General features: G+C 33.9%; 1 protein-coding gene across 16 annotated transcripts in view; it reads right to left on the minus strand.

Moving 5' to 3' along the window:
* The window catches only part of Adgrl3 (adhesion G protein-coupled receptor L3), a 685,889-nt gene that overhangs the window by 61,885 nt on the left and 610,756 nt on the right, over positions 1-13,248 (minus strand). For all 16 annotated transcript variants that reach the window (XM_090343514.1, XM_090343522.1, XM_090343521.1 and 13 more), the window contains 2 exons: positions 8,145-8,211; positions 5,527-5,618 (listed from right to left, as the gene is read on the minus strand). In XM_090343514.1, coding sequence (XP_090199640.1) covers positions 5,527-5,618; positions 8,145-8,211 — 159 coding nt within the window. The remainder of the gene's footprint in view (positions 1-5,526; positions 5,619-8,144; positions 8,212-13,248) is intronic.

Here is a 13,248-nt window from a genome sequence, read left to right on the forward strand (position 1 = left end):
CTAAATGAAACAATAGTTAAATTACAGTTACTAGGAAACAGAGAGACAAAGTGTTAATCAAGAGAAAAGTAGAGATGAGACCACAGACAAAAGAGTGCAGCCCGAAAATGGCCAGATGGACACATGGGAGGAAAAAAAGCTGAAGAAAGAAAGAGCTAAAAGCAAGAAAGTTCAGTGAACTGGCTGAGTCAGAACTTTAATTTATAAGTAATGGGGACCTTCGACTATGAAAACTTGCATGGCTGAATAAATACTTTCAGGAGATCTCTCTAGCTTGTAAGAGCAGGAACAAGCCTGAATATGAGAAAAGAATAAAACAGATTAGAAGACTACTGCTGAAATTTTGTGAAATGGTCCAATATCTGCCTGAAAAATAAATGTTGGTGATGATGAGGAGATGGAAAGTAAATTGAATAAAGTATATGTGTCTAGAAAAAGAATAGAAATATTTTTACTATGCATATATATGTGCATACACACATACATGTACAAACTTACATATATGTATCTATTTATAGTATGTGATCAAATGGAATTGTACAATTATAAAGCAATAAACACTTGGTGAGTGAATTATTTTACAAAGACAGATTTCAGTTTAGCTCTTGTGACTCATGCCTATGATTCTACTAAGGAGGCTGAAATCTGAGGATAGGAGTTTGAAGCCAGCCCAGGCAGGAAAATCCATGAGACTCTTATCTCCAAATAACAATTTGGAAAAAGATATAACTGGGTGCTCTAGCTCAAGTAGTAGAGGGTTAGCCTAGAGGAAAGGAAGCTCAGAGATAGAACGCAGGTCCTGAACTCAAGCCCTAGGACTGGCACCAAAAAATGAGAGAAAAAGAAAAGAAAGAAGGAATAAAGGAAGGGAGGGAGGGAGGAAAAGAGAGAAGGATGAAAAGAGGGAGAGAAAGAAAGGAAGAAAGAGAGGAAGAGAAAGGAAGGAGAGAAAAACAGAAAGAGAAACAAAAAGAAAGGAAGAGAAAAAGAAGCAAAGAAAGAGAAAGAGAAAAAGATGGAAAGAAACAGAAAAAAATAAAACAGAAAGAAAGATGGAAAGAAAGAGAGAGAAGGGAAGGAGGGAGGAAGGGAGGGAGAAAGGAAGGAAGGAAGGAAGGAAAGAAGGAAGGAAGGAGGGAGGAAAGAAGAAAGGCAGGGAGGAAGAAAGAAGGGAGGAAGGGAGAGGAGAGGAGAGGAGGACATATTTCTAGAAGACTTAATGGGGTGTTTTATTTTTTCATACACTGAGCAAAGAAGTCTACCTATTTCACCACTGCAAAAATATGTATAAAGAAAAACTACTTCCCCTGTAAAAGACTCCTTAAACTCAAGAAAACATTGTTAATGTCCATGGCTTCCTACATATACTGAAAATTATTTTCAAATAAGTCTGCATCTTTAAGAATAACTCTCACATTACCCATATCTTATAAATACAAACACATTTTGTGCTTATAACTGTTTGTTTGTTTTTTTAAAAGATGCCAGCTTTTGCATCTTGTTCAATGTTCCAAACAATTTGTCTTCCCCAGTCCTTCTTTCTTTCTAAATTAAGCCCTGATGTGTTTCTTCACCCATTTTTTACATAGTAAGTGCAATGCAGTTAAAAATTATTAAATCTCCTTCAGTTTCTGTCATTTCTGGAGATGTTTGATCTGTATCCAACATGGCCCCTCAACCTAAAGAAAACCATGTGTCTTACTTTGTAAGGAGAGTTGGTAGAAATCCCTCAAATCTCTGCTCTGCCTTGGTTCCATTCACCTATCTATGGAACAATTGTGGTTATTTAATCCACCTCATTTTAGTAAAATTTCTTTTTTTATCTTTTTTGGGAAAATCATTTGTTTAACTGGGTTTTCTTCAACTTATATGACTATAAAATAAATATACTGAATAATGTACCCAATATTTTCACATTTCTGGTTTATGTACAGATTCAATTTTATTTTTAAAAAGGGGCGGGAATTCTTTTTTTCATATATTTTCATTGTAATTAGTAGAAAGGTTACCTTATATTCACCAGATAGAAGGTGCATTACTTCACAAACATTGATACCCTTTCTCATGCCTTGGTCCCCATTTCCATTCCCCAACACCTGCCCCTCATCATGTTTTCCCCGTTCCCTATCCGATTTCAAATAACCAAATAAGCATATGTACAATATGTCAGATAACAAGGTAAAATATTGTAACAATATGAGGTAACCAAGGGACAGCAAAAGAGATGAGAGATAACATAGTACCGGAGAGAGATCAGTGGAAGATGGCGGTTGTTCAGTGTGAGTCTTTCTGAGTTCTGGCCACGATACCAGTACTAGCATCATAGGGGAAAGTTCATAACCAAAGGTCAATTCTATGTAAGCTTTAGCACGACAGAGTGGAGGGGGAGTTCTTAAACTTTTGCCTTTCTACTATTTGGCTCTATTTATTACAAAAGATCGAAAAGTAATTGAAGGAAAATGAAAACCAAATGAAATGAATAAGCAATGTAATTTCTAGGTGTTAATTCAATTTTATTTCTAATCAGTTTTCTGTATTTTAAACTTCATTTGCTATCTATCTACTTTTTAAATTGTATTTTATTGTTGGGGTAATGTGTAGGGCGGCTATAATTTCATTCTTCAGACAATGGGTGCATTACTTCTCACACATTCAGACTCCTTCTCCTGGTAAAACTGCTTTCCTTTCCTGGCTTCTGTGAGCTGGTGGATAGATATCCTCCCTCAAATCTGCTATAGTTAAATTGTTCTAGCTTTTCTCTGGATCTTACTTCCTGCAACTCTTCCAATTACTCCTTTATTCCTTCTCTGAAATCCTTAACCTGATACTGGATTTGTTCCATCTTAAAAGCATCTTTGATATCCTTTCTAGCAAATAATCAGTTTTCTGCTTTCTCTCATTAAATTTTTTGTAATTATCAAATATTGTTGTTATATTCCTTTGTAGGTAGTTTCATCACTCTTCCTGACACTTCAAAGCTAAAAAGATAGTTTACTAAATTAAATGTCCTAGCTAACAGTTTATGTTTTACTTTATTTAGGCATGTATTTCTTTTGCAATGCTGAGACTGAATACAAGGCACTCAGAATTTTTGTCAAGTCACTACAATTGAGCTGCATTCTTCTTATGATCTATACCAAGTTTTATGGTTTTATTTTTGGTTATGTGTATGTCTTATTTTTAGGTTGACCATATAAAACTTGATCACATCTGTGTTATTAACTATAGCTATTAGCCTTTATGTGTTTCATTGTTTGCCTAAACAATATTACCAATCAAATCACCAAGAGAAATACATACAAATAACAAGAAAATTGAACTTTGAAAATGTCAGTAATAAGTACAAGTTACAAAGGAAAAGTCTTCATCTTTTAATGAACTGGACAAAAGTGTTATGAAACTGCCATAAAAGTAGGCTTGTAGAATAGGGCAAAGACTGAACATTTTCTCTACTTTTTAAACTAGTAAAAGATGTTATATAAATCATACTTTTATTTACTTCTTCCTTATAATACTTAAATAGAATCATAAATATTTTATGATAAAATATACAGATGCATAGTTTATTCTCACTTGAGAAATATACTCCATGATAAAGAAAATACATTTTGTAGGACTATTTGATTTATTAAAATTCATTTTTAAGAGGGATAGTCTATGGAACTAGCATTATATTTTAGAATGACAATTTAATTGTATATAATTCAGCAATGGAATGATTATTATGTCAACAAACAAAATAAGAATTATAAAAAGCAATTATTCATGGAAGACATTACAATTTTATTATATTTTTATTTTTCTAATTCCTTGTTTCTCCCTTGCCATCTGTAGACAAATAATTTCTTCATTAGAATTAACTGTTTAGTATTAGTAATACTTGTCACTAATATCTTTGGTAGACTCTTTCCTTTTTTCTGTTTTGTTTTGCTTTGTTTTGTTTTTTGGTGGTAGAATTCAGGGCTTTCTACCCATTTTGCTCTTTCTCTATTTCATTCAAGGCTAGGGCTTCACTATTTGAGTCACGCCTCCACTTCCTTGTTATATTTATTTAGTTATTTATTTATTTGTTGATCATAGACTATAGACATGAGCTGGTCAGCTCAGAGATATCACCTTACCCCTTTAGCAACAGTGTTGCTTCCAGTATTCTGGCCGATAATTGGAGATAAGAGTCTCACGGACTTTAGTACCCAGGCTGCCTTTGAACCGCAGTCCTCAGGTCTCAGCTACCTAAGTAGCTAGGATTACAGGCATGAGCCACCTTTGTTATTTCTTATAAATATTCACTGGCAGTCTACTTGTGGGCAATGTCATGTGCAGTAGGATGGAAATGAGTGATGACTGCTGTTTGAAGTGGCTCAAGGAGAATGTAAGTACATGATAGTTACAGGTGACCACCTGAAAATTTTAAATGTACATTCACTTAAATTAAATTATTAATCCAAATTAACACATGCATAGAAAGATACTATGAAGACACAATTTGCTATATCACATATATTAATAATGAATACACACTTCATCTTTACTGTGTTTCACAAATATTAAGACTTCCAAGCAACAACTATTCATGTTTTTTGTCGTACCAAGGAATGTTCTTCAGAAAATGTAACTACATTTTGTATATGCTTTATAGCACCACTTATGCGAAACACTAATGTGAATAGTTTCCTATCTCCCCTGAGTTTCCTATCTCAGCATAGAGAAAGAGAACTTTAAATGTGAAAAATGATTGAGTAAAAAGATATTTGTGGAGACATATACCTTCCAGGAGGTTGTGTAAGTACAGCAAAAGTATTTACAGCTCAGAGCCAAATATTTGTAAATCAAAGGCCATTCTTAGGCTGAAAAATCTTAAATTCAAAATTCTATGAAATCTCAACCTAATGGGTCAAAACATTTCAGATTTTGGAGTATTTTTAATTTGAGATTTTATCGTAGGGATTTCTGAGCAATAAAAGTGATACAAATACTGCAAATTCAAAACAATGACGACAAGCTTTCAAAATCTGAAATACCTTTTATGCCAACATTTCAAACCAAGGACACTGAACCCATATGTTTATGTTATATAAGATTCTTTCCTTCTTGCCAGAGAAGACATTTACAAATACCCACATTCATTACCCAACTCTTCTTCTCTGGTGGTATAAAATCTTGCTTTGGTACTTGCAGCTACCATTTTGTTCTCATCGTATTCAAAGTAGGGAGAAGAGTGTGAGGAAATGTATGTGGTCATTACACTGCAGAACAATTTGTTGTTCTAGTCAGTAAACTCTCCTTTGAGGACAAAGTGAATATAGATATTGCCAAAGACTTTTATTTTGGAGTTTAGAGGAAAAGTAAGTAAGCAAGAACTGTATTGTACTGTTTCTAGGCATTTCAATAGTCAGTAAATGATCTTATTCAGCATAGACAGGACATTGATTTTCATTATAATGTAGTCATATTGTTTTGACACAATAAAAAGCAGGCATAGCTTCAGAGTACAATGTGTAGCAAACAAAAATGAAAATCACTTACTTGATATTATCGAGGCAGCCTGATTCAGGTTTCAGTATGGCAGTGTGATGAAACATTTTATATAAAGCAATCCCAAGGAAGATTACATTAAGCTGGAATGCAAAAAGGTAATGTTATGGCACATAACCACAGTAAAGAAAAAGACAAGTCTATTTTGTTACAAATGAATTGTTCCGGAAAATTAGTATTTAGTGTACATTTAAAGGAATTGGATCACCAGTGCCTGCCTAGTATTTTAGTAAAGGGCAAGAAGCCAGTTGGAGGAAAGTGGCACAAAGAGCTCTTTGTGCTAAAATCAGATAAAATCAGCAGCAGTTTGGAATGACAGAAAGCATCCCTCCTCGCTTCAGTGTTTCTCAGAGCCCTGTGCTTGCTTGCATTGCTTGTTCAACTTCAACTCTACCACTTGAGACACACTTCTGACCTGCTTTTTGTTTGCTTCTCTCTTTTGAAGATGGACTGTCATGGGCTTTGCTCAAACACTGATCTTCCTTTTCTCACCTTCCTGATAAGCTAGGACAACCTCTGCTCATTTTGCCACAAAAATCTTGGAACACTCAAAGTTTAACTAAACAGAAGCCACCAACACCTATTATTTCTTCAGAGGCCCTGAGTGATACTTTTCTGGCACATGGAACAATTCAATGAATTTATTATTATTCAAATGTTGCATTATAAAAACAATATATATATAATCAGCACATTTTAAAAGTATTTCCTATTTTCAATGTAGGAAGGATTAGAAAGTACTGGTTAAATTCTGATATCACAATCTGTAATGATTTTATCACAGAGACCAAAGAAAGCACGATTTAGAACCAAGCATTTCAGTATGAGCTACCTATAACATTTATATATAAACTGCACAGAAAACCACTTTGTCTGTTAGCACTTGATTCATTTAGATGTTCTGGAATGTGGAAATGGTGGTCCTAGGAAAGTCCAAGTAAAAAGTTTCATTAACAATTTCCCTGTGCCAGATGCCTGTGGCTCATGCCTGTAATCCGTTATCTGAGGATCACAGTTCAAAGCCAGCCTGGACACAAAAGTCCGTAAGAGAGTTATCTCCAATAAATTACCAGAATACCAGAAGTGGAGCTGTGGCTCAAGTGGTGGAGTGGTAGACTTGAGCTGAACAGCTCAGGGACAGTTCCCAAGCCCAGAGTCCAAGCTCTGTGGTCTGTAATTAGTTTCACAATCTTTATCATTCATCTCTAAATCAAAACCATCTCACAGTAAAAATTTTAAAAAAGCTTTGAAAATGTATTAATTCATGTCTACAATTGTTAATGCTAAGGTGGCTAAGATCTGTGGATCCCAGTAAGAAATCACCCAGGAAAGACAAATCTGTGATACGTTTATCTCCAAATAATCAGCAAAATAAAAAAAAAGCAGAAATGCAATAAGGTATTACACAAGTGATACAATGTCAGCCATGAGCAAAAATGCTAACTGAGCACAAGACTGAGTTCAAGTCCCAATACTAGCAAACAAACCCCAAAACATCATTGTGTGCTTAATAAACCTGAGTACATTTCCAGAGGAAAATGTGATGTGTAGTAACATAGTTGCCCATTGTCATTATTGTTTGTTTTATTTGTCTCATACTACAAATAATGGTTCATTTGAAGAATACTCTATTTCCTACTGTATATATGTATGTACAAATGCATGAATGTGTATATAAATGTATATATATGTATATTTGTGCATATTAAGTATATATGTCATATTATTTTTCCATATCCTGGAATATTTCTTACTTCCAAAATATTTTTAGCCCATGTAGTTCAATGTAAGAAATTGTGAATCTATTTTTTATTCAAAGACAAAGGGATAACAAAAATAAATAATTATCTGTTTTCTTTCTTTGTCCATTGTGGGGCTTGAACTCAGGGTCTGGGTACTGTCCCTGAGTCTCATTGTGATCCAGGATAGAGCTCTATCACTTGTGGAACAGTGGCATTTGGGGTTTTTGAGCAGTTAATTGCAGATATGAGACTGCCCAGGCTGGCTTCAAATCACAATCCTCAGGTCTCAGCTCCCTGAGTAGCTAGGGTTACAGGCATGAGGCACATGTGCCTGGTAGTAATTATGTTTTTTATAATAATAGTAACAATACTTCGAATTAGTATAAAAATCACATTGGAAAATTAAATCTGGAGCATGGTTTCAGAGTGCCTGTTTAATTGGGCTGGGCTATTCTCAAGTAAAGTACATTAAACTTTAGGTATAAAAGATATGGCAAAACTGGAAGAAATAGGTATATTCCTATCTTTCTAATTATCTCCAAAAAGAAAATAAAGGAAATATACTATTATTGAAGTTATCATTGCTCAATTATCTTTATAACTAAACAGACTAAATTAGATTGGATTTCTAAGTAGCCACTTATCACAAAACTCTTTACATTCATGTTTGCTTCTTCTTCAGGTTTAGATGAACTATTTTACAGTATAAAAGTAGCATATAATGAGTGCCTAATTGCTTGACTTATGTAAGGTCAAGTAAGTACATGATTCACCCCAAATTAACCTATGTAAATTGAAGACAGTACAGAAATGGTGAAAGTTTTATTTCTTGATGTAGAAAATACATAGTTAATTAGGAAATCTCACCATAATTATCAAGGTCGCTGGTCCTATAAAACTCCAAATGAAGTAGGTGTCAAGTCGGAGCCAACATCTGCAGGGAAACAAAATGGAGAGAAATACTCAAAGATGGGGTACTGGACATATATCAAGAGTGAGTGTGTGACAAAGAAGAATGTGAGCTGCAAAGCATTCCACTGGGAGACAGGAAATATTACATTGCTTGTTCATTTAAATGCTGAATTATGTGCCCAATTTCTGACAGCACTATTGATGGAGTAAGATAATTACCCCTAGAGGAAGCAAGAGGGAAAAAAAATGGCACTGGGCCTATTTGCTAAAACCTTTTGTGTCTGTCATAGAAATCTTATAGAAAAAGAAAGAAAAAATGAAAAAAAAAACATGCATAGAGCCATTAAATCGAGTAGCTTTAAGCTATCCTTTTCTCTCCAATTACAGTGCTACATAACCTGTCTATCAGCTGTCAGGCAAAGTGACATTTTCCTGTCAAGAAGATCTGAGGAAATTCAGTACAAAGAAGAAATAAATTTGGTATCAGAAGATTGAAGTTTAATTAGGTTGGGCAGCCAACCTTTGAGAGTTCTTGAGTCTTAAAAAGTGCATTGTTACTGCTCAGACTTCTGGGGCTGCAAATGATCCTTAGCATCTCGTGAAGTTGATTCATGACCTAAAAGTAAATTATTAATCACTTAATTTCAGCCACATTTAATACTCCCACAATTCTTAAAGCCTCTGGGAAATTACACTTCCATTCTTCGGGATGACAGGAAGACAAAATGGAAGTGACTCGTTATGAGAAAGATTAATGTAAATTTTGAGCAAAGTATATTTGATGTTAAAAATAATAGCTTGAATTATTTGCCATTTTGGTGTATTTGAAGCATAATTAAAGAGGAAACACTTTCAGCAGCAAATATCCAAGAGAGTTTTGTTGTACTGTAAACCTACAAATCTTAAATATTTAAATATTTTTGCAATTAAAAATGATAGTTAAATCTAAGCAGTAATAGAACACAGAAAAGCTACAATGAATGGAATTTATAAATACCTACCTATAAAGTAACTGATGCATAAAATATTTCTTTTCTTTGATGAAATATTATAAAAGCTTTTAAAAATGAGAAGAAAGCCATGTACTGGTGGCTCATATCTGTAATTCTAACTATGTAGAAGGCAAAAACCTGAGGATCATTGTTTGAAGCCAGCCCAGGCAAGAAAGTTTGTAGATGCTTATTTCCAGCTAACCAGCAAAAAATCCAAAGTGGAGCAGTAAAATGCCAGAAAAGACAGCACCCAAGACCTGAGTTCAAGGTCTACTTCTGGCAACAAAACATTTGTAGATATGTGAGGTTACATTTCAGAAAAGTTGAGGGTTTCTGATGCAGACCCTCAGTGACAAAAACCCTTGCTTGGAATGAACAAGGCCCTGTTTTCATTTCCCAAGATCATCAATTAATTGATGGATCAAAAGATTATACAAATAGGTAAACTGATAAGTAGATTGACAGATGATAGAAAATCAATTTCTAGAAATTTGACTTTATATTAGCTGAAACATATATAAACTAATTTTAATAAAAGTTCAATGAAAGACTTCCAGTTTGTATGTTTTAGCTAGAGAAAGTAATTTCTTTCTACTATCATTGAATTAACCAGTACTATCGTTGAACTAACCAGCACTTAAATTCTTCACCATTTTGTTTGAGTAATGCATTAGGCTTTTATCGTGTTGTTAAAAAAAAAACAACAACTGAATCATTGGAAGTAAATTTAGTGTTGGCTATAAAAAGAAATCAACCAGAGAAGTCAGACTTCATATATGAACCTTGCCTTCTTATTGTAGATGGGGCTGTCACCACCTTACTAAAGGATATGAGTGGCGTAGCGTGGTTCTCTACAGACCATGATTTTTCCCTCAGAGTAAAAGCAAAGGGCAAAGCAGAGACCGTCCTCCAGAACATACTGTCAGCATAAGAATCTTGTTTAAATTGTAGCATTACAATACAATACTAACGATGAATGTAGAAATGAGTATTAATAGTATTGCCCTTTGATGTAGGTCAAAGTTTTGGAGAGGTAAGCTGAGAGCATAATTAAATTTCCAGAAAATAAATTTTATAGGAAAATATGCTTCAAGATCTTCTGGAAATATCTCTACTTCTATCTCTTTGTCTGTCTGCCTGTCTGTCTGTCTGTCTGTCTCTCTGTCTATCTATCTAGATCATATAATGCTTTCCAAAAGTAACATTTCATAAGATAGTGATTGTCTTTTGACAAACAGAATTAATAAAACTTGGTATTGCCAAATATTTTGTTTAAGATGAGGGGTGGAGGTGGGGGAGAGGGAAATGGGAACCAAGATATGAGAAAGGGTATCAATATATGTGAATTAATGCACCTTCGATCTGGCAAATATAATGTAACCCTTCTATTAATTACAATAGAAAATATATGAAAGAAAAAAGTCATTTAGCTTTTCCTTACAAAGCTTTATTTCTTTAAAATGATCTCAGCTTAGCATATGCTTTGTTTGGAAATGTGTCTATGGTAGAACAACAGTACCTGAGAAATGTGAAAGTGAAATTAGAAATTATTTTACTTTTCAAACATGTTTTCAATGTGTCATGTTACAATAGATTTAAATTCTCTTCAGAACTGAACAGTGAAAAGAGGTAATCTGAAAGATGCAAAGTGCACTCACTGAGTGAACGTTCCATCTCTCCATGAGGGCTGCAGAGCTTTAGTCTTCTGGAAAGCTCTGTAGCAAGAGTGCCTTTGCTAATTTGATTGCCATATGGCCACACCTGCTGTTGTTTCTGGACACATGCTGGCTCTCTCGAAGCTTTCTTTATTTCATCTCTCTCTCTTTTCTCATTACCTATCTTAAAAATTCACATAGTTCCTGTCCCAGTTCACCGTGTTAATAGTGAAACAATTCTTAGTCTTTAATGTGAGAAATGGTATCATGTGGGTTGTATACAAACATGCCTGGATATGTACAGCCTTACTCATAGCATCCTATAAATCAGTATCATTTGGATGCAATTCAAATGCACCAGTTAAGGGGAAACCATTTCAGATGAGTGAGACAAATGAAAGAAAAACACTTTACCACAGGAAGCCTGAAAAAGGCTGAAAATACCTATGTTTGAAGAAAACTAACCACTTGAAAGTGGCTTTTATCCACTAAGCAACACCTAACTCATGAAATGAGTCATTTTGATACAACATTCTTGTATAACTCTTCTGATGTCTCAAATTACATTTTAATAAAATTTAACCATATGTGTATTCTCAATATATTGTGCTTACAAAAGTACTATAACAAAAGAAATCTGAGCTAAAAATTCAAGGACATTTTGACCACATTACCTTTTATTGGAAGTAATACAAAAAGCTTTCAATACCAAATATATTGTAGAATTCAAAGGAGCACTTATAATGTGCCCCAGACCTTGCCTTATCTTTATTCATTATCATAGTGTAAATATGCCATTTAAATTCTTATTGCACTGTATTTCTCAAATGATAAAACAACATGCTATTATTCTATATAATAAACTTTTTTTTTTTTTTTTTTTTTTTTTTTTGCCAGTCCTGGGCTTGAGCTCAGGGCCTGAGCACTGTCCTTGGACTTTCTCAAGGCTAGAGCTCTACCACTTGAGCCTCAGCACCACTTCTGGCTTTTTTTTTTCTATGTATGTGGTACAGAGGAATCGAACCCGGGTCTTCGTGCATGCTAGGCAAGCACTTTAACCACTAGGCCAGACTATTATTCTATATAATAAACTCTTACTGAATCAATATTTTTCACAAGGATAAATGGTTATTCTCCTCCAGATTTGTTCTATTCCAAAGCATAAGAAACATCATTCAAATTGAAGATTTCAGTATCAGTGTCCCCTAAGTGTTAATTACCTATTCTGCAAATACCATATTCATGTTAATTCACAAAGGAGAAAAATGAACCAAATTAAAGAACAAATTGTTTCCTTCAAATAGGACAATAGAAAAGTATATTCTCAAGCTTATTCTCTTCTGATCTTAAATTAAATGGTAAAATAATCACCACTTTATTACAAGTCATTTTGAAAAGGCCTAATTGTGTATTTAGAAAAAATGCAATTAACTGGGCAACATATATAAATGTCACCTAAAACATGTTACATTGTTTTTTGGATTCCATTGACACTATGAGATTATAATTTCTTATTCAAAGTAAGCAATATATTGTCATTTAGATACTGTAGAGGATTGTATTTTGATTCTGTTTTTATTCTTCCTTGTAGAAAATAATATGTATTATCCAGTTTTCTTAAGAAATGTAAATTAACAACAGTCATTTTTTAAACTTGCTATATGCCATTATATCCCAGATTAAACTATAATTGGAAAGTACTCAGTGTAACCAGTAAACACATTTTGGCTGATATTCAGCCTAGAAATTATTTTTTTCTTTCCATATATTTTAATTGTAATTAATAGAAGGGTTACTTCATATTCACCAGATAGAAGGTATATAACTTCACAAACATTGATACCCTTTCTTATGTCTTGGTCCCTATTTCCCTCCCCCCCACACCCGCCACTCATCTTGTTTTCCCCACTTCTCTATCCTATTTCAAATAACCCAACACACATATATACAATATATCAGATAACAAAGTGAAATACTGTAACAATATGAGATAGCCAAGGGACAGCAAAAGAGATGAGAGATACATTAAGGACAACAATCACTCATTATATGATAGCCCTGATATTATTGTCTTAATTATATCAATTCATTGATTCTAATTTATAAATTATAAAATCTTGTTTCTTCATTAACTTATTCTGATATCTCTGCTATCTATCTACTCAGTAGAACAGTTAAAATTTAAAAAAAAATAAAGATAAATATAGCAAGGAAAAAAAAGGAAAAGGCAGGCATGTTGGTTCATGCTTATAATCCTAGCTACTCAAGATGCTGAGACTTGAGAATCGCAGTTCAAAGCCAGACCAGGTACTAAAAGACTGTGAAACTCTTATGTCCACTTAACCACTAGAATACTCGAAGTGTTGCTGTGGTTCAAGGGGTAGGGCAGTAGCATTGAGCTGAAGAACTCAG

Source organism: Megascapheus bottae, chromosome 13 (assembly GCF_031878675.1).
Source record: "Megascapheus bottae isolate mThoBot1 chromosome 13, mThoBot2.hap1, whole genome shotgun sequence".
NCBI lineage: Eukaryota > Metazoa > Chordata > Mammalia > Rodentia > Geomyidae > Megascapheus > Megascapheus bottae.